The 23,128-nt window shown below is 41.5% G+C and overlaps 1 protein-coding gene across 4 annotated transcripts in view; it reads right to left on the reverse strand.

Annotated features, from left to right (window-relative positions):
* Nucleotides 1-23,128, reverse strand: part of LOC311081602 (protein NLRC3-like) — a 649,618-nt gene that overhangs the window by 570,807 nt on the left and 55,683 nt on the right. For 2 of the 4 annotated variants that reach the window (XM_084112154.1, XM_084112155.1), the window contains one exon: nucleotides 1,162-1,335. The exons of the other annotated variants lie outside the window; for them this stretch is intronic. In XM_084112154.1, the coding sequence (XP_083968280.1) occupies nucleotides 1,162-1,335 (174 nt within the window). The remainder of the gene's footprint in view (nucleotides 1-1,161; nucleotides 1,336-23,128) is intronic. 4 annotated transcript variants of the gene reach the window in all.

The following is a 23,128-nucleotide window of genomic DNA, read 5'->3' on the forward strand; positions in this document are numbered from 1 at the left end:
CGCTCGGGACATGGCAGAGGGTTCCACACATGCCCGATGCTCGCAGCTTCCCGGGAAAGCATGGCAGTCAGTTCTGGATCAGACTCGGGCAATGCTGGCACCCCTGAAGGAGGCAGCACAGCTGAGTCTTTGACTCAAGTCCACCATGTGATGCGTCGATAGAAATTATGGCATAAGACTAGCCAGCAACCTCATCCGGAAACCTCACGGGTTGCAATGTGCAAGAGGGGGGTGTGGCCCGAGGAGAATTTGTCGGGTTGTTCCACACCGGCAGCCTCAGATCACCCTGGCCACCAGCCAAAGTATCCCCTCTCGTGGAGAGAATAGATTGGGGTGTGGCAGAGGGGACTCTACCTCTAAGGAGGTCATTGAGTCTCGATCGCAACATTACAATGGTCCTGTTCCCGCAATGAGAACATGACACATCCACAAATGCTGGCTGAGCGTGATTTAAGCCCAAACACGCCAGGCAGCGTTCATGCCTATCAGCAGAATTAATCTGTCTACCACACCCAGAAACACAAGGGCGAGACATCTTTAAAAAGACGTGCCACGTGCAACTCTTTTAAAGAGGATAAAATTCAACAGCAGTGCTGAAGCGCCCAGGGAGAAAACACACTGTTGGCACAGACCAGCAGCAAGAATGAGATCTCGCTGGAACACCCCGTCACACCAACACCTGCAGAGTCGCTTGTCTCGTATCTAGAACTCGTAGACAGGCACAGACCAGCAGCAAGAATGAGATCTCGCTGGAACACCCCGTCACACCAACACCTGAAGAGTCGCTTGTCTCGTATCTAGGACTTGTAGACAGCTTGCAGTGGAGAGAAGTGAAAAAAACACTCGGCTCGGAAGCAAAAGCATAATGAGAGATTGCCAGCTTCCCTCCTTTAATACCCAGCGGTGGGGCGGAGCTGCGCTATGCAAATTCCGCAGATCCCATGGCATTTTCTTACCATTGGTTCGTTGTAAGAACTCGAAGGTGATAGGCTTTCTAAGCGAAACCCCATTTGTCAGTCACTGACGTAACGTCTCCGTTCCCTCCTCAGGGAACAAGGGTTACATGCGTAACTGAGATGTAATGTGAGTAATAAGGGAAGATTGAAATGCTGTTTTTGGAAATGCTGTACTTGTTTAATCAACTCTTCATGCTCTACATACTTGAGTTTATCCAGTCTGTAGTTTGGATGGTTGAGTTTATCAGTGAGCAGCCTAACTCCTGAATCTCCTGGGTGGTTGTAGCTCAGATCCAGCTCTCCCAGGTGTGAGGGGTTTGAACTCAGAGCTGAAGACACATAACCACAGCCTTCCTCTGTCACCATACAGCCAGACAATCTACAAAGACATACAGCAACAGTCCACATGACATTAGTTTGGCAATCAGACGTTACTATCACACACTGACCTTGGCTGCGTTTCCCAAAAGAATCATAAGCCTACGTTGATCGTAGAGACCATTGGTGGCAATTGTTCTACAATCAACTTGTGATGCTTTTAGTAAACTCAGCCCAGTGCAGTTTATATTTTAGCTGTTATTTTCTATAGATTCAGTCACAAAAGTAAAAGGAAAGTGTGTCTGTAAAAATGTACCTGAGAAAAAAATATTACTTTTCTAAATGTAGTTTAGTTGTCAGACACATTTATGCTTATTTGCATTATAGAAATTGTTACTTGAACATTTATATCTATTTAAGCCTTTCATTAGGTATTACTTATTTTTAACTGTTAGCAGTAATTTCAAGTGACTATTTTTTTATTACATTATGTATTTTTAATTCAAAACTATTTATATTTAGACAAGAAACATTAACAGTTACACAAATTACACAGAGTGAATGTGTGCATATTTTAAAATAAATTATTATTTGCAAGTATTTTAAATGCATTCATTTACTTTATAGTTGCTAATAAATTAATTTCCCTTAAATTTGTTTAAAAACTCTTTTTTTAATCGGTTTATTGAACTTTTACAATAATACCAGGATACAGATACAGGAGAATAGTGAAAAAATATTGTCATTGTACACCCCCTCAAACCAACCTCACTTTTGTCCAGTTAATTCAATGAATACATTTTAATTGGATAAATAGAAGAGGTATGAACATGTAGCACAAATAGAAGAGGTATGAACATGCTCGGGTTCTAAGTCTCATCATCAAATGTGAGGCATAGATCTGACTCCCACTGTTGTCTTATAAAAGAGAGAGAGGAAGTGGAGATGGAGGAAATCAGCCTGTATAGTAGACAATGCACCCCTTTTACCTAAGGCTACTTCAAGAATCTGATCAAGCGAAGATTTTGGTGGAAGATTCGGAAAGTAAGGAAATTAATTTGTAGCGACTGACCGAATCCTGATTGTTTTTCTCATGCTAAAACAAATATGAGCACATACATGTTCAAATTCAGAAAGCTTTAAATGATGTGGCTTGGTGCCATGTCTACAAGTGTCTGCAAGCAGGCCGCTGGTTAACATTTTACGACGCATTGATTAATCAACAAACAGGCCACTGTTGTATCGAACTATCACCGTGTGTGTGCAAGAACAACTCCCTGCTGTGTCTAACGTTTGTGCTTTGTGAACTGAAGGCAAATTACAAAGACTGGCTCCATTCAGTGTCTAGGACTAACTGCTTCCCTCATCAATTTTTACGACTCCTCAGGCTGATAAGTGAATTTGAACACAAAACTACTTTTGTCTCTGAGAGGGCCATTTTCAAATGAAACCCCCAACCCCTCAAGTGGTAGCACCACGGGATGCAACAGATGCCGACCATAAAGATACACACAGACACGCACATTGCCATATATGGACTTCCACGTCGTAAAATTTCATTTTACCAACTATTACAAATCTATAAAGAGTGTTCCGGGTGATTTGCATGTTCCCCAGTGTGATATTAGAATAGTTGTGTTTTTGAATCACAGTAATGTAATCCTAAAGTGCCTTTGTTCAACAAAAGAATGTATCTTTATGTTTCTATCTGTCACTATTCGTTCTTAGTATTGTTTTAATCCCCTCTGCACGACGAAGGAGATTTTTGATAAGAGATTGTGATAAACGTTATGGTTCTATGCGTTTTAATTCCCTGAGTATAATATCACATTTTGCCTCCTCGTGATTCCACCAGAGGGTCGGGCCGCATTAACACACAAAGAGAATCTTCCCGCCTGGTAATCCCTTAGCAGGATTGGTCCACGTACGCGAAGTAGGCGTAAGTTAAGAAACTCCATAAAAGACCGACTCAGGAAATTTCTGAGTGCACTTCGTCATGTGAGAGGTTCCCGGTTCCAGAACTCCTTAATAGGGAGTTTTCTCCGCTTTTCTTTTCTTTTAGTCTTTTGTCTTTGTTTTTCATATTCTCCTTTGTTCATTTCCATCTACGAGGGAAAAAGAACTTAGCCTGAATTATTTCTTTAGTAACTTCGCTTTCAAAGGACCTTTACATTTCCGCGACCGCGCTCGCCCCAGAAGACACGAGAGAACACGCCTAGCTCCAAAAGGCCCATACACGCGCCTGCCTCAGCAACACCGCAGACCATGTGCAAGTATAATCAAGCTTTTAATGCTGCTTAAGGTTGTCTATTCCCTTTTTCAAGGTGATTTGATTCCTTGTGGTCTTTCAAAAGGTTACTGTCCGTGATTTAGTCTACTGTGATCATTCCAGATGATCTCTTTCCTTCCTCTTCCATCCTCTCTCATCCTCACTCCCTCATTCTCTCTCACCTCTCTCATCTTCTGATTTCTCTCTCTCATTCTATTTTAATTCGTGTTAGTTTGGTAGTGTTTTATTTTTTTATGTGTTCTATATTTTGTGTATGCATACTCGTGTAAACTGTATTGTTTTTATACTCGTAGTTCTATGTATTATTAGTTAAATTATTAAAATCCATTATATCCTTGATTGCCTCTGTCTAAAATGCTCATATCACGAAGTCAATGAGATGTTGATCCTAGCTACAAAGCTTTTATTATTTACTACGTTGAGTAGTTTAAATTTATAAACACAGGAAAATGTATATTTCTTGGAGTTTATAAGAAGTGATAACTTTATTGAGAAGTTGATAAGTTAATCTTACGGCCGTTTGCTGGACAAACAACTGTTTGATAATTACATTCATTTCCATTAAGGGTTATCTCATAGACTCGATCTGAAATAAGACTATTGATATGAATGAGGAATTATAATTCGTTGTGATTGATTATTCATATATACAATCAAGATATTTTCAACTTCGATAATTTAATGTAACTGTAATATGCAATATATTAATCATATTCATGATTAAGTATTAAAATTCCCTATAGATCATTTGAGCTAATGTTCAATACTCAATGCGGTTACAAATTTTTAACAAAATTTCTGAGCTCCAAATATCTAAAAAAAATTCACAAAAGAAAGAGAATGTTTGTTTCAATTTAAAAAGCTGGGAAAAGCATTATCAATGAGTAAAATATCATTGACAACCGAAATTCCTGCTCTCTGCCCGAATATTAAAGCTGCAGTTGGTAAGAGTTTTTTTTTTTTTTAAATCATATTCACTGAAACTGACACTATGCTCCGACAGAACAACATAAATCAGCTGGTTTTAGAAAAAGGGCTATGTGAGATCTGACTGTCAATCACAGTTCGTGCACACGCCACAGATCCCCCATCCCCCGCGCATGTTACAATATCACATGCACACACCTGAAGTCCGCAGGTGTGTTGGATTGTACGACGCGTGATGGCGGAGAGAAAATCTACTATCAAGCTTCAAATTCCTCGGGTTATTGCTATCTATGGGTAGATTAGCCAGGGCAGCCTACCTCCGAGTCCATTGTGTTGATCGATGCTGAAGAGACGGACACGTTCACAGAAAATCTGGTGCACACGCACTGACGAGCACGAACTCGATGGGAGGGTGCTCACTGGTAGTGGGGGAGGGGCATGAGAGTTGTAAACATTCAAAATTTTGGCTAAGTCAACCCAATCTGCAGCTTTAAAGGTCCCGTTCTACGTGATCCCATGTTTCAAACTTTAGTTAGTGTGTAATGTTGTTGTTAGAGTATAAATAATATCTGTAAAATTATAAAGCTCAAAGTTCAATGCCAAGCGAGATATTTTATTTAACAGAAGTTGACTACAAAAAACGGCTCGATTGGACTACACCCCTCTACTTCCGTCATTAGTGTCATCACCAGAACCGTGTTTAGACTAACCTCCGCCCACAGGAACACAAGCGTATTGATGGCGAAATGTCAACAGATGGTTGATGTTTATCTATAATCGGATACCGCAAAAGTTTAATTCGAAGTTAGTTTGCTCTGTCCATTTCACCACGGACTGTTTTTCTAACCTGGGATAATATCAAGCAGGCTTCTCTCAGCGTTTCATACTGACGAAGGGGACAATTTCAACTATATTCCAGCAAGCGGTAAGTACAAGTAGTGATTTAATATGGAAGTAGCGATCAACTTCACATCGTTTCTCTTAGTAGGATGAAAATAATCTAACTTAAACTGTGATTAATATACAGAAAGCGATCAAAGAACAATCCCTTTCCAATCGTCCAAGCTGTCAATCACACAGCGCGAGTTTATATGGACACTTGCCAACACTCGTTATGAAATCAATGACGCTGTTACACTGCACAACGAAGCTCTTACTGTATTTATATGCCTCATGTTTGCATTGGTGAAATCATTAGTGAGTGCAGAAACTGCGTTGCAATGATAAGATCTTTTTTCACGCGATCAACAGGCTGTCATCTGCTCAATGCTCGTCACTGCAATTTTTTATGTGATTGAAAGAGATCTAAATACTTAAAAAACTTCTCACGATTCGTTAATCCCGATAGCTGTAATAGTAAAAACGTATAATAGCTGTAATAGTAAAAGTTTTCCAGATAGTTCCACATGTAATGCCAGATATTTCATATGCAAGCATTTCAGCCAATCACAGCAGAGGGCGTTTACACTGAAGTCTCTCAGCAGACACGCCCCTTCAAACAGAGTGTTCAAACTAGGGAATGAAATCAGGCTAGGAAATATGCCTTTTATTTCTAAATTATAACAATTTTTGATCTAAAAAACATACTAACATTATAAGGGCACCCCTGGAAACATGATAAAATAATAAAAATAATCCATGGAATGGGACCTTTAAATATTAAAGGGTTACGGTTTATAGGTGAAATCAAACGCTGAAGGGCGAAATGAGTTCGGAATTGGGACCAAATCCATAATTATTGTCGGACAATGAAATTTCCGTAAGGACAGCGCGAGATGGCAGTAAGAGGGAGAGGGGGAGCAGGAACCCTCTACAATACCGACCCAAGCCGGGACCCAGTCACTGAGCCCGAAATGACTCTGAAACCAGAATAATGTAGAGTATATTTTCTGCCCAGTAGTAAAATAAGAAATACGGAAGGGCAAGTCCACCCTAAAGCTTTGGTTTCTGAAATATTTCTCTATGGCAGGGCTATTCAATTAGCTTCATTCGAGGGCCAGATTATTAAATCGAAATGTTGAGGAGGGCCGGTGGGTTTAACTTATTTATTGAAACATTATTTATTACTTATTGAAACATAACAGTATCAATAAATAAGCTAAAGTTAACCTAAAAAAGTATTGTATTTACTTGGAAATGTGGTACCCAACAATATGCAGACTTATGCGTTTTTAACTAGATGTCATCATCATCATCATCACTTTATTTATAAAGCGCTTTCACATCAGCAGCAGCTGAACAAAGTGCTGTACATAAGGGTACAAAAACGTCAACCAAGACATAAATAACAGTCACAATATCATAAAAAAATAATAAACTAGGGGTGAAAGATCTAACCCAATAAAACTATATCAAAATAAGACAGTTAAGAGCAAATACTAGCAGATAAGATCAAGTCTCAGTTTGGGTTGAAAGCCAAAGTATAGAAGTGAGTTTTAAGAAGAGTTTTAAAAATCGATGATGAGGAAGCCTGACGAATGGTTAAAGGTAAGGCATTCCATAACTTGGGAGCACAAACAGAGAAGGCCCTATCCCCTCTGAGCTTCCGCTTGGATCCGAGGACGACCAGGAGCAGCTGGTCAGCCGACCGGAGGGACCGGGAGGGAGTGTAACGGTTGAGTAGCTGAGTTAAATAAGGCGGAGCAAGACCATTTAAAGCTTTAAAAGTAAACAAGAGAATTTTAAAATGGATTCTAAAATGCACAGGCAGCCAGTGGAGTGAAGCCAGGACGGGAGTAATGTGTTCTCTCTTCCGGGTTCCGGTTAAAACCCGTGCAGCGGCGTTCTGAACCAGCTGCAGACGTGCAAGTAAGGATTGACTGAGTCCAAAATAAATGGAGTTACAGTAATCCAGCCGTAAGGAAATAAAGGCATGGATTACGGTTTCTAACTGCTGCCTGGAAAGGAAAGGTTTCACCTTTACCAGTTTCCTTAGGTGATAAAAACTTGATTTGACTGTGGCGTTGATTTGGCTGTCGAGTTTAAAATCACTGTCCAGTCTAAAACCAAGATTTGATACTGTGGGTTTAAGATACGAGGCTAGAGGACCCAGCTCAACAGGGGAGGTCTCACATGAGGCACCAGATCCAAACATTATCACCTCTGTTTTCTTTTCATTAAAATTTAAAAAGTTTAAGGCCATCCATGCTTTAATATCCTCCAGACATGCTAAAAGAGGTGTAATTGAACAGGTATCATGTCGCTTTAAGGGTACATAAATCTGGCAATCGTCTGCATAACAATGGAAAGAGATACCATGTTTTCTAAGAATAGACCCAAAAGGAAGCAGGTACAATGAAAAAAGCAAGGGACCTAAAATTGAACCCTGGGGAACGCCACATGACAGCGGAGCAGGGCAGGATTCAAACTCAGCCATTTTAACATGAAATGTTCTGTCAGACAGGTAGGATCTAAACCACTCCAGGACAGTGCCACAGAGGCCTACTTGGTGCTGTAACCGTGAGATTAAAATGCTGTGGTCTACAGTATCAAAGGCAGCGCTAAGATCCAACAGGACCAGGATTACGTTGTTACTGGAGTTGCATGCCAAGAGGATGTCATTGCAAACCTTCAGCAGTGCTGACTCCGTGCTATGTAGGGATTTAAATCCAGACTGGAAGATCTCTAATAAACCCTGCTCATCAAGAAAAGACTTTAGTTGTAAATACACAATTTTCTCCAAGATTTTAGATACAAATGGGAGCTTGGATATTGGCCTAAAATTATTCAGCACAGTAGGATCTAAACCAGGTTTCTTTATCAGGGGTGTCACTACAGCATGCTTGAAACCTGTAGGAACCACACCGGATGACAGGCTACCATTTACAATAGCAAGTACCCAGTACCAAATAGTGAGAAAAACTTCTCTGAACAATCGTGTTGAGAGAGCATCACAGGGGGAGCCAGAAGGCTTAATATGAGCAACCACATCCTTCAAGTGTGATAGCGTCACAGGCTCAAATTGATTAAAAGCAACAGGGCAAGCAACACAAACAGAGGGATCAGAAACAGGATGAGAGGTGAGAGCCCTCGCAGAGGCGACCTTATCAATAAAAAACTGCATAAAATTGTTACACAGTTCAGTAGAGGATTCTAAACCAGCAGTTTGTGGAGCGTTACAAAGAGAGTCAATGGTACTAAAAAGCATTCGTGGATTCTGGGCGTGAGATGAAATAATATTAGAGAAATACTCTTTTTTTAGCCTCTTTAACAGCATTCTGGTAGTTTCGCCAACAGTCTTTAAAAATCTGAAAGGACACTTGTAGTTTATCTGTTTTCCACTTACGCTCAGCTCTACGACATTCCTGTCTGACAGCTCGAGTCCCGGCATTAAACCAGAGTTCAGGTTTAGTTCTGGTTTGCATGACCTTTAATGGAGCCACAGAGTCCAGGACAGCTTTACAGGAAGAGTGGAGCCAGGTACTGAGCTCCTGGACATCAGTCATGTCAGGGGGGCAGAGCTGGTCAAAAGCCATGGAGAACTGAGTGGCAGTAGAGGGGTTAATAATCCGACAGCTCCGTGCAGGCATGGGAGTTTTAATCACAGCACGGGCAAATACAGTCTCAAATGTCACAGGCATATGATCAGAAAATACAGCGTCGTGTGTCTCTAGGTTTAACACAGGCAAACCGTAAGACAGAACTAGATCTAAAGTGTGTCCTTTCTCATGTGTCATTGTACGTAGAGACTGTGTCAGATTAAAAGCATCAATCAGGGATAAAAACTCAGTTACCAATGGTTTACCAGGGCAACATACGTGTATGTTAAAATCACCAACGATAAGAACATGTCCATAATTAGTCAGGATATCGGCCATGAATTCAGAGAAATCAACAATAAAATCCTTATTGTATTTAGGCGGGCGGTAAATAACGGCACATAGTACCGGATCAGAACAACCCACCTCAAAAGAAGTTAGCTCAAAGGTGGTGAAAGAATATTGCTGAATGTACGGTTTACATTTAAATTTTTTTTTGAAAACCGCTGCCGTTCCTCCTCCGCGACCTGATGTTCGTGGTGTATTAAAGAAGCAGCAATCCGCTGGTAAAAGTTCCAACAGAGCGCACGACTCACCCACGTTCAGCCACGTCTCTGTAATACAGAGAAAGTCCAGATCAAAGGAGCAAAAGAAATCCTTAAGAATAAAGGATTTATTGGTCAGCGATCGAGCGTTAACTAGGCCAACCCTGGCCGGAACAGGAGCGGGGGCTTTAGCCGATGGGGGAGCACGACACAACGGGCGAAGGTTTCCCGGATTCACACCGCGACGGTTGAGCCTGGAAGGACATGGGTGGGACTGGACCACCGCATCCACGCTGACAGGTACCAGGCAGGCATCCATCGGATCCAGCAGGCGTAGTGGTATGAACATGCCGGGAAATAATCCACGCACTGGCCGGAAAGTATACGAATTCTTAAGGCGGATCTTCAGCTTTACCAGCCGTCCGCTTCGGGTGCCACGGCGGCGACGTCTCCTCCTGGAAGCAAGCACCGGGACCCGGCTCAGGTCAGTTGGGATTTCAGAGAGAAACGGGGGCCATATTTTTTCTCCTCCATTATCAAAGGTAAGCACATCTTTGACATGGAACCTTAGATTCAAAAGAGTTTGGCGATCATACACCAACGTTGACTTGATCTCAAAAATATCAAGGCCAAAAATCAATAAAACTAAACAAAGCAAAGAGAGTGACAGACGGCCAGCCAAACACACCGGCGCCATCTTGTCTTCCCTCTGGAGTACCGCATGGCGGTACAAAATATGACCGCCGCTCAGGCCTGCACTGGCTTTCCACAAAAATAAATGACGTGGGGCAATTCGGCTGTATTGCGTGTTTATGTATATACCTAAAAAAAGTAGTAGTATGTGCATGTCTGTCTATGTGTGTGTGTTTGTGTGTGCGCATGTGTGTTTGTGTGTGTGTGTGTCTGTGCATGTGGATTTGTATGTGTGTGTATGGGTGTGTGTCTGTGCGTGTGGATGTCAGTGTGTGTGCATGCTTGCGTTTGTTTGTATTCCTGCATGTGTGTGTGTGACAGTATCATCCTAAACCAGCAACTCTTCGCTCAACAGCACCATCTACAGGCTGATGAGTGTACAGTCACTAAATGTGCACATAAATTAATTTATTTTATACCCCCCCCATGGATGAAATTCTACGAAACTTAGCATACCCCCAGAGGATGTCAAGTTAATCATACACATGAAATATGGTGCAGTTCTGAACATCTCCACTGAAGATAGGGGTGATTAAAGCAGAATAATATTGCATTTTCATTTTTTATGGGAGGGGCGTAAATCACAAATGAGTGATTATGGGCTAGGTTGATGTGGGCCCTTAAGACCAACATACTTTGCAAATTTCTTCATAATTAATAACTTATTTACAGCTATGTAAAAAAAAAAAAGAATTATACAAGATCATAGCTATTGGTAAGAATTATTTTATTTATAATTATTATAGGCTTAAATGAAAATATTCTGACAGTGAGACTTGATAACCACAGGTAAAACCATGCATGGCTACTCACTCACTACCACTGTATAACAAAATGCCTAATAGAGATGCGCGGTTGGCGGTTACAGCCGCGGACTCCGCGGATAAACCGCGGATCGGGCGGATGACGTGACAAAAAAAAATATTTTAATTAAATTCGGGCGGGTGGCGGGCGGTTGAACCAATCAAATTAAAAATATATATACATTGTTAAATATTGTTATCTGACTATACCTACATCCCAAAAAAATCGAGCACACTTTAAAATAGTCAAATTTTCATCAGGCAGTAATATGGCTAGTCGAGTCTATGCAGATCGACTGCTTGTTATTATCAGAGATGGCAACGCCGGCGAAGGAGGTACGTGACAAACTCAAAAAAGGAGAACTAAAAACAAAGGAAATAGAAGGTCAGAAAAGTGTTGCCTGGAATAAGTTTTACAAAGTGGTAAATCAGGATGACACCAGTGCAGGCTATGTAATTTGCAAAACCTGCGAAGCAGTTTATGTTCATGACAGCCACAAGACGGGTACGTCTAACATGGTGCATCACAAGTGTGCTGCTAAACCTCAAACCTCCACGAACACCTTGACAAGTTTTGTCCGTCGAGATCCCAATAGAGTACCACAGGATGTAAAATCAAAGCTGACGGATGCATGTGTGAACCTGTGCTCTCTTGATATGCGCCCGTTCGATATTGTTTCTGGTAAAGGATTCCACCAAGTGGCCCAGACGTTGATTGACATAGGAGCTAAATTCGGTGCTGTTGACGCTGGTGCCATCTTACCCCATCGGCAAACAGTGTGCGATCGGGCAAAGAAGCAGGCTTCCATTGATAAGCAGAAACTTTCGGAGGCCATCCAGAAAGCTTTAACCAGCAACGGTGGTATTGCCATAACCACAGATATGTGGACAGATGAATTTAAAAAGAGGGCATACACAGTCCTGACGTGTCACTACATCAGTCAGTGGAAGTTGAAAAATCGTATTTTGGCAACAGTGGAATTTGACCCTACCCTGAAAAAAAACAGTGAAAACCTTAATGAGCAGATAACCAGTGTGTTAACGTCCTACGGAATACAGACAGACAAAATAGTTTTTGTCAGTGACCAGGGCGCGAACATAAAGGCTGCACTCCGGTCATACCACTGGATTCCGTGCTCCGCGCACATCCTTAACACGGTGCTAAGACATACATTCAGTACAAAGGGTGACTCCGAGTCCGATGGCATTGAAGATATAGTCGACATGATCGATTACTGCAAAGAGCTCGTTGCATACCTAAAGAGAACCGGTGCTATCGCCAGCCTAAAGCACACCGTGAATCAAGAATGTGATGTGCGATGGAACAGCAAAGTCACTATGTTGGAATCGATACAGAAACAATATCAAGACATAAGAGAGCTTCTAAAGAACAGAGACCAAGAACATTGCCTTGGTGGCATCCACCAGGATCAACTCGCACACTTGATCGACTTTCTCACCCTTTTCAAGTTAGCAATCAGCGAGCTTGAAGGAGAACATTACCCAACCATTCACATGGTGTTGCTATGGTTTTTTAAACTCAAAAAACACTGTGAGCCCAAGTTTGGAGACCCACCTTACATGAAAAGTCTCCGCTCTCGCGCGTCTGCCCTTCTTGATGAGAAGATGTGCCCTAATGCTACTCATAAAATCGCCACTTTTCTCCACCCGAAATTTAAGTCCCTGAAAATACTGGTAGAAGAGGACAGACGAGAGGTGATTAAGCAAGTTCGCGAACTTCTACCAGAGGAAGGCGTCCGTCTAAGTCATGATGGAGAAGGCAGCAGCAACCCTGTCACCGAGCCCATGCCAGCAACCGAGCAAGGTGGGTCAATACTTTGCCTATCAGGGGTCGGCAACCTTTTCGTTATAAAGTGCCATTTTAAGTTTCCAAATTCATCACTGTGCCATAATCCATATGTAGTATAACTTGTTTGATTAATTGTATTGTAGTTTATTAATAATAATTTATAATTGAGGAGCTCTTTTCCAAAACGCGATAAATCCATTTCAATAGGTTTCAGGAAAATGAATTTTTTTTTACCTATACCCAGACATTTTGTGAATAATACATTTTTCCTGTTAAAAAGCTTTTTTTTTTTTTTTTTTTTGGCTCAGTCTGAACATGTTGAACAATGCTTATTAAATCAAACAACAATATTGTTGATGATAAATTCAAAGTTTTTTTTTTTTCTTTTCAAAACGCTTTTTAAAAAAGTCTTTTGTCATTTATTTTTCGTGTTTGCATTTATGAGGAAAAAACAATGTTACGTGACAGTTTTCCATTACGGACGCGACAACTCTGAAAGTGGCACTAAAAGACTTTCAAACTTTCACAGAGACCTCAAACAGAAAGCACAAAGCCTTTTTTTAAAGCGAATTTCGTTTTGTATTAATTTTATCTTAATTTTAATCATGTTTCATTAACTAATTTAGGTTAATGGCTATCTTGATTGTGTAGGCTATTTTTTCATTAAGTGTAAAATATTAGGCTGTGTATACCAACGTGGATCAATTATTAATGTTAGATTTCATCTGTCTTTTGTAGGCATAGCTGATGGCGCACCAACGAAAAAGCCTAGGACTGACTTCACAGAATGGGAGGAGGAATCTGATACAATAATTCTGGATGAAGTACAAGAGTATTCCTCTACAAACTTCTGTATAGAAGGATCAGCAGAGGAAAATCTACTTTCCTTTTGGGAGAAACAAGGCCAGTCATTCCCACGACTACAGCGCCTTGCCAAGAGAATTCTATGCATTCCAGCAACAAGTGCTGCGAGCGAGCGCTCCTTCAGTGCAGCAGGGCGTGTTATAGAGGCCAGGCGCTCTCGTCTGAATCCTGACACTGTAGATGCTATTTTATTCCTGCATAGTGCCAAGAAATATTCAAACTAGACCTAAGGTCAGGCATATTAAAACAATTAGCCTAGGTTATCTAGGCTACACATAGCCCATGTTTAACATAAACTTTTGAGTTCGGTCAGCTGATAATTTTTTGTTTATATTGGTTTAGCTTATTCTATTCTAGACATTTTGTCTGTTAGTTAGTTATTTGGCCTCGCTTTTACGTTCCGAGGCTTAAAGGGATAGTTCACCCAGAAATGAAAATTCTGTCAGTAATTACTCACCCTCATGTTGTTCCAACCGCGTAAGACCTTCGTTCATCTTCGGAACACAAATTAAGATATTTTTTATTAAATCTGAGCCTTGTCTCACTCCTCCATAGGCTGCTAGGTGGCCCAAACTTGCTGGCCCAGAAAAGTTATTAAAGAGATCGTTAATATAGTCCAAGTGGCTACAGTGGCTCAATCTTAAGTATATCAAGCGACGAGAATACTTTTTGTGCACAAAAACAAACAAAAATAACGACTTTATTCGACTATTCATTTCCTTCTCTCTCGACCTCTAGTTGGTTCGCGTAGTGTTTTTGCGCAGCGCGTCTGTGTTACATGTCACCACATAGGCTCACTATTGGCCGACGCTGGTCATGTGTGTGGTGCGTGATGACGTGCAACACAGACGCGCAGCGCAAAAACACTACGAGGCCCAGAGAGAAGGAAATGAAAAGTGGAATAAAGTCGTTATTTTTGTTTGTTTTTGCACACAAAAAGTATTCTCGTCGCTTGATATACTTAAGATTGAGCCACTGTAGTCACTTGGACTATATTAACGATCTCTTTAATAACTTTTCTGGGCCAGCAAGTTTGGGCCACCTAGCAGCCTATGGAGGAGTGAGACAAGGCTCAGATTTCATCAAAAATATCTTAATTTGTGTTCCGAAGATGAACGAAGGTCTTACGCGATTGGAACAACATGAGGGTGAGTAATTACTGACAGAATTTTCATTTTTGGGTGAACTATCCTTTTAAGGCTATTTTGCCAGAATTTCTTTGTTGCAACTGTGATGGCGTAGTATTTCATTAGCCTATACTTCAAGTTTGTGGGGATGATCCTAAGTCCATGGTCATACAGGCAATTTAGCCTGGTCAGACTTTATGTTCGTTCAAAGAGGGATGGCATATTTATTTTTCTAATTTAAGTTTGTGGGGGTGACTGACCCTATAAGGCTTAGCTACGATAAGCCGTTTTTTATTTATTTTTTTCAACTGTTTGCCAAATATGCGACTATAGCCTATGCCTACATTAAGATATTTATTTTAATAATTTTTTACTGCCTGTTGTTTCTTTTGGCATATAAAATAGGCATTGTCTGATAGAGATATCAATAAAGGTTAATCTATGTCGCAGAATTGGTGTTGTTTCCGATTTCTACAAGCTCAATAACATCCACAGCAAAATAAAAAAATAATAAGTGAAGCCCGGTTGAAATTTATTCATATAGTTTGGGTATTCATTTGGTTTAGTAATATTTCCTTAATATTATTTTCTAATATTTTATTTATATACATGTATTGTACGTGTATTGGTATCCTTGTATAATATTATTTTCATTGAAAAGGAAGGAAAATGTATGATTATGTGTTGAGTTAAAAGTACTTGCCACTGTTAAGAGCTGGGATTGGTTAAATGTTGAGGGGGCGGGGATGGGAGTGACGTCCGGGAAGAAGAGGTGATGGCTGGAAGATCGATCGTGTCTGAGTACTAGTTTGATAAAAGATACCATTTTAGGACAGTTGTCCATACGAGAACTGATTTAAAGTTGGGAAAATGTTGTTTGAACGTGTGGGGATAGTAATTTCCCCTTTGATTTTCAAATGACTGAGTAGCGCGATTCTCAAGAAACCGCGCTTATCACACGTGAGAGACACGAGGTCGCGTGTGTGGAAAACTACCGTGAATCGTCTCTCTTACCAAATCCATAGAAGACATCCCAGATAGCGCCCTGAGATACCAGGGATTCTCAGTGGCTCCTCTGGCAGCGTTGGACGAGTTCACTGATCTGTCGTCAGTTAATCGGACCGCAATCCCCCTCGTGCTGGAAAGTGTGTGCGTCATGAAAGCTGGCTCGAACTAACGATTGGTAAGACAGTTGTTTATTTTGTTTACTCATTGAGTGAAGCGGCAACCTGTTTTGTGCCTCAACGAACCCAAGCATCGTATCAGGCCTGCAACAGGGTATTTATTTTATTTAGATTTATTTGAATTGACACCCGGGTGTTTTTGATTACTGTTGGGGAATGTTTATTTGAGCCATAACCGTTGTGTTGAAACAACAAAGACTTGTTGGACTTGAGTATACGAATCAACACATTGGTGATATTTGGGGCATTTTGTGTATTTACTGTCCATCTTATTAGTGTATCTGTTATCTAAATCACCAGAGTAATACGGAATATTAATACAGTGTTGTATTTGTAAATTGTTGATTTGAGTTTGAAGGAGGAAAGATCCTTTTATTGTAAAACTTTAAAGGGTTAACTTTTATTTTATCTCCAATTGCTATTTGATTTTTTTTTATTTGAGTAAACTACTAAAAGTTTATATTTTACTTCAGACTCTGTGGTTATTTTAGTCTATTATTAAGCACACTAATTGAAAAGATAAGGGTTTATTGAAATAAAATTAATAATATTCAGAGGCTACTTAGAGAGATCTAAAAATAAACTTACCCAGGGCCCCTCCCACTTAAATCGAAGGGAGAAGGGCGCTACATAAATGGAGGCCCCGCTGGGATCTTATAGTTTCCCTGATATTATTTAGCTTGAACAGTGACAAAAATATACCCTTAATTTTTTTTTTAGTTATAAGAAAAAAAAACACACAAAATGCAGCAGTTTAGAGAAGAGCTTAGGGGCTGGTGCAGGGGAGAAGCATTGAATGAAGACCATGCGTTAATGGTTATTGTACCTGAAGATTTGGATGTAGCACAGGTTGAAGAGACAATGCAAACAATCAAGTGCTTGGGCCGCGTACGAGTAAGAGGAAGGATGTTCAGAGATAAGCTCAACTGTTTCCTTGTTCTTTGTGAGAGTAAAGAGAAAATTGATCCAGAATTAGTACCCCCTGAAGTCTTGCCTGTTTCTGGAACAGAACCTTGGAAAATTGTCACCTCAAGTGGAGCTGGTACTAGTTCTGAGGACTTTGCTAGAAAAGTGCACACCCTACTTCAGAGTGAAGGGAAAAAAGTTGAGGATATTCAGGCCATGTTTTCATCCTCTGCGTCCGAAAACTCTTCGCCTGATGCTATTATCCGTGCTGTTGGAGATCTGTTAGAAAAGACTGGAAAGACTTCAAGTGAAGTAGGAGGTTATAGACGGTTGAGGATGTTCTCTGGAGCAATACCTACTCCTGCAGGCGAGGAACCGTTTGAACACTGGATGGAACAAGCATGTTTGATGGTGGAAGAAAGCGAGTGTCCTGTCAAAGAGAAAAAAAGGAGGATCATTGAGAGTTTAAGAGGTCCAGCATTAGAAATCGTCAAAGCTGTGCGTGATTCTGGCTCTGATGTTACTCCAGAGGAGTATTTGGATGCCCTCGAGCAAGCGTTTGGATCTGCAGAGTCAGGTGATGACTTGTATTTCGCTTTTCGTTTGTTGCAGCAGCAAGTAGGAGAAAAATTGTCAGATTTCTTAAGGAGACTGGAGCGTGCCCTAACCAAAGTGGTTCAGAGGGGTGGCATACCGGCGGACTTCCGTGATCGAGTACGCGTTGAGCAATTGCTGAGAGGTGCTGTTGGTGCTGACATGATGCTGCTTCATTTGAGACTCCGAGAAAGAAAGACAAAACCTCCTAAATTTCTTGAGCTGTTAAGCGAAATCCGGGCTGAAGAGGAATATGAAGCTTCTCGGGCAAAGTTGACCACAAGGGTACAAAAAATCAGTACAAGTGTGGAAACGGATGGTAAGCAGAAAGAGATTCAAACTCTGAAAGCTGAAATCAAAGAGTTAAAGTCCCAGTTTGCCACAAGGGTAACTCAGCCCATGGTAGAACACAAACCCACCTCCAGTCTAAAAACAAATGCCAGTGAAATTCAACAGGAAGGAGAAATTGCTTTTCTTAAGAAGCAAGTGAAGAGCCTTCAAAGGAAAGTCACAGGGAAAAACTGTCACCAAGAAGGGGTTTCAGCTCTCACCCTGAATGCCAGTACTCCAAGGAAACCACTGGTAAGTCCAAGAAAGCAATACAATGACTCTGAAGAGTACTTTTGCTACAACTGTGGAGAGGAAGGGCATATTGCCCCACGATGTCAAAATCCTGAGAATAAGGATAAAGTCATTCAAAAATTGATTCGGACAAACAGGAAAATGAAATGGGGACAAAAAGAAATGCCTGCAGAAACAGAAAAGAATAATACCTCCTGTTCAGCGAAAAAGAGTGCTGTTAGTTCACTTTGTGGAAAGCAAATTCCAGAAGGACTGATAGGACCCCCCTCTACTGTACAGCTGCGTGTAAATGGACAGCCATGCTCTGCTTTATTGGACAGTGGGTCTCAAGTGACCATAATCTTTGAGAAGTGGTACAGAAAATATCTACCTGAGGTTCCCATCCATCCTGTGTCTGGGTTGGCTGTGTGGGGTTTAAGTGACTCCAGTTATCCGTATATAGGGTATGTAGTAGTGAACATTGAGTTCCTAGAGAAAGATACTGGTGTCTCAGAAAGTCTTTCAGTTCTGGCACTGATCTGTCCTGGTCCTACAAGCCCTGATCAGACTGCTGTGATCATTGGAACAAACGCCAGTCTGTTCACCCGTTTGGCCCAGTTATGTAAAGAGTCAACAGGGACCGATATTGAGCGTACCTTGGGTATAAAAATTTAGCCCACCTTAAAGAAGGATATTCCATCTTGTTCGACAGCTACCATACCTTTTGACCTGGATGATGGTGTCGGATGTGTGAAGTGGCCAGGTCCTGAACCCCTGAGTCTCTCGCCCAGAGGTGAGTGGTGCGCAAAATGTGAGGTGGAAATGAAAGAGCCTCTTGAGAAAGCAGTACTCATGATAGATGCGTCTTCTGTGACTTCACTTCCGGCTGGAGTGTTAGTACAAACCGTCATAGTGCCAAGTGAAGCAATGGAAAACAGTCAGTTACTGGTGCCCTTGCAAAACGAATCAATGAAAGAAGTGACCATTCCGGTAGGAACTGTCCTTGGCCATTTGTACCTAGCAGACCCAGTTAGCCTTTCTTCCGTGAGTGAAACTGTTGATGAGATGATTGATCCAAAACTGTTCAACTTTGGGGATTCATCCATTCCAGCAGAATGGAGGGAGAGACTGCAACAAGAATTGAGCAAAAGAACCAAAGTATTCTCGCTTCACGAATGGGATGTAGGACACGCTAAGGGAGTAGAGCATAACATACGGCTCTCTGATTCAAGACCCTTTCGAGAGCGCTCCAGGCGTCTAGCACCAGCAGATATAGACGATGTGAGGAAACATCTACAAGATCTCTTAACTGTTGGTATTATTAAAGAGTCTCGCAGCCCATATGCGTCCCCAATTGTGATTGCAAGAAAAAAGAATGGAGCAGTCCGTATGTGTATTGATTATCGAACCCTGAACGCAAGAACTGTTCCCGACCAATACACAACACCCAGAATTGACGATGCACTGGACTGTCTAGCAGGTAGTCAGTGGTTTTCCGTTCTCGATTTAAGAAGTGGCTATTATCAGATAGACATGGCAGAAGCCGACAGGGAAAAAACTGCTTTTATCTGCCCTTTGGGATTTTTCCAATTCGAGAGGATGCCACAAGGGGTCACTGGAGCGCCTGCGACGTTTCAGAGACTAATGGAGAGAGTCGTCGGAGACATGAACCTACTCCAAGTCTTGGTGTATCTAGACGATTTAATCGTCTTTGGAAGGACTCTGGAGGAGCATGAGGAGAGGCTCATGAAAGTACTGGATCGTCTGGAGGAAGCTGGATTAAAGGTGTCCATTGACAAATGTCATTTTTGCCAGAACCGAGTGAAGTACGTTGGACACATAGTATCCAAAGATGGAATAGCAACAGATCCTGACAAAATTGAGGCTGTGATCAGTTGGCCCCAACCATCGGACCTGAAATCCCTGCGATCCTTTTTAGGATTCTGTGGCTACTATCGGCGGTTCATTGCCAATTACTCTTCCATTGTTAGGCCGTTGACTGAGCTTACTAAGGGCTATGCGCCGACACAACAGGGAAAGAAGGCAGGCAAAGAAAAGAGCATGACCTACTTCAAGGAATCAGAGCTCTTTGGAGATCGATGGGATGAATCCTGCACGTCCGCTTTTAAACAGATAATTCATTGCTTAACACATGCTCCTGTTTTAGCCTTTGCCGACCCCAGTAAGCCGTATATCCTTCATGTGGATGCTAGTTTGAAGGGCCTTGGGGCTGTGTTATATCAAGAACACCCTGAAGGATTGCGGCCAGTGGCTTTCGCAAGCAGAAAATTGAGACCCGCAGAACTAAGGTACCCCATTCATCAGCTAGAATTTCTTTCATTGAAATGGGCAATCGTGGACAAATTCCATGATTACTTGTATGGTGCCAAGTTTCATGTCAGAACCGATAACAACCCACTCACATATGTGTTGACATCTGCTAAGCTGAATGCAACAGGCCACAGGTGGCTAGCAGCTCTTGCTACGTATGATTTTAGCATTCAGTATAGACCCGGAAAGACCAACACAGATGCTGATTTGTTGTCCAGAAGATTTGTGGATGAGGATGAGGCTAATAAGTGGAGGGACATACCTGTGTCTGGTGTAAAGTCCATATGTCAACGGGTGAGTTCTCAGATGTCTTTGGAAGACAATCCTAGATATGTGGAACAGCTAGGAGCCCCTCCAGAGTCCATACCAGAAGCTTATGCCTATCCCACCAGGTTGGAGCTTAATTCTTTACGGTTGCTGTCTCAACCAGAGTTGATTAAAGCTCAGAACGAAGATCTGACTGTGAGACAGGCGATAACTGCATTGAAGGAACGAAAGTGGTCAAGCAAAATAACAGATCCCGAAGTGGTGGCATTGAGGCATGAAGCTGGAAAACTATTAATGAAAGATGGATTGCTTCAGCGAGTAACCAAAAAGTCTGATCGAGAATTCTTTCAATTGGTTTTGCCCACCAAGTTCCGAGAAGTAGTTCTTAAAGCCATGCATGAGGATCTAGGTCATCTGGGGGTAGAAAGGATTACAGAACTTTTGAGAAATCGATTCTATTGGCCCAAGATGTCTCTTGACGTGCAAGAATATGTCAAGAACTGTGGAGCTTGCATTACTCGTAAGAGTCCATGTCAAAGAGCTGCCCCATTGCATCAGATAACGAGTAGTGGGCCAATGGACTTAGTGTGTATTGATTTTCTTTCTGTGGAGCCAGACTCAAAAGGTTTGGGCAACGTGTTAGTAATTACCGATCACTTCACACGTTATGCACAAGCGTTTCCCAGTAAGAATCAAAAAGCTCTTACTGTTGCTAAAATACTGGTAGAGAAGTACTTCATTCATTACGGCCTACCAGCACGCATTCACTCAGATCAGGGTCGTGACTTTGAGAGTCGGCTGATAAAGGAGTTGTTGAACCTGCTTGGGATAAGAAAATCAAGGACAACGCCGTATCATCCTCAGGGTGACCCGCAGCCTGAGCGGTTCAATCGTACCCTCTTAGCTATGCTTGGAACCCTGAATGCTGAGAAAAAACGAAATTGGAGCCAACAGATACCTTACTTGGTGCATGCTTATAATAGTACCAAAAATGATGCTACTGGGTACTCGCCCTATTTCCTGATGTTCGGGAGAGAAGCCCGGTTACCTGTAGATATCTGTTTCGGAACTTCACCAGATGGGATGGATGATGTGTCACACTCACAGTATATAAGCAATATGAAAAAAGATCTGAAACGGGCTTACCAGTTAGCAGTGGAAGAGGCTGACAAAGTCCATCAAAGGAATAAAAGATCATATGACAAACGAGTGTCATTTCAATCCTTGAATTCTGGGGATCGTGTGTTGATCAAGAACTTAGGGTTGAAAGGTAAACACAAGCTTCAAACCAGATGGAGTCCAGTACCCTATGTAGTCTGTGAGAAACTCCCAAATATACCAGTATATCGGGTAAAACCTGAAACGGGAAGTGGAAAGGTCAGAACACTTCACAGAGACCAACTGTTACCCATAGGGCAACTTGTGAGGTGGCCACAGAGCAAAGTGGAGAGAAACCCAGTGAGGAGGAAGAAAAGAACGGATGTTGATGCTCCCGCACTGACAAATGAAGATATATCATCTTCTGAGACTTCCTCTGAGTTTGAATACAATGTTTCAAAACCTTACAAATCATATCTGGAGGGAACGCTGAATAAGAATGACACTTTGCCCAGCCAGTCAGAATTGGTATACCAGGAAAGGAGCCTGCTCCATGAAGACCTTGGTACTGAGGAAGAAGAATTGATACATGAAGAGGATGCAGAGAGCGACGTTTCGAGTTCGTCCATTTCTTCTGTAGAAGATGAAGAGGAAAGTCAAGAAGAGACAAGCGAGGAAGTGGAAGAAAGTGAACCAGTTAGGGAAAAAAGGAGAGTAAAGCCAGTTGTTAAACTCACCTATGACGAGCCAGGGAAGTCAAGAGATCAGCCCCTAACTATTGTGCACAGAGGAGTAATAATTCAAATAGGCAAAAAAGTCAATCACAAGAAATGTAAAGCAGTAGTGTAGGTAAGATCCTAAAAGAAAATATTAGGTAGTCCACTAGTCTGTATGGGGACATCCAGACATTTAAAGGGGGGAGGGTGAAGCCCGGTTGAAATTTATTCATATAGTTTGGGTATTCATTTGGTTTAGTAATATTTCCTTAATATTATTTTCTAATATTTTATTTATATACATGTATTGTACGTGTATTGGTATCCTTGTATAATATTATTTTCATTGAAAAGGAAGGAAAATGTATGATTATGTGTTGAGTTAAAAGTACTTGCCACTGTTAAGAGCTGGGATTGGTTAAATGTTGAGGGGGCGGGGATGGGAGTGACGTCCGGGAAGAAGAGGTGATGGCTGGAAGATCGATCGTGTCTGAGTACTAGTTTGATAAAAGATACCATTTTAGGACAGTTGTCCATACGAGAACTGATTTAAAGTTGGGAAAATGTTGTTTGAACGTGTGGGGATAGTAATTTCCCCTTTGATTTTCAAATGACTGAGTAGCGCGATTCTCAAGAAACCGCGCTTATCACACGTGAGAG

This window comes from Abramis brama (assembly GCF_963993115.1).
Source record: "Abramis brama genome assembly, chromosome: 4".
NCBI classification, from domain to species: Eukaryota; Metazoa; Chordata; class Actinopteri; order Cypriniformes; family Leuciscidae; genus Abramis; species Abramis brama.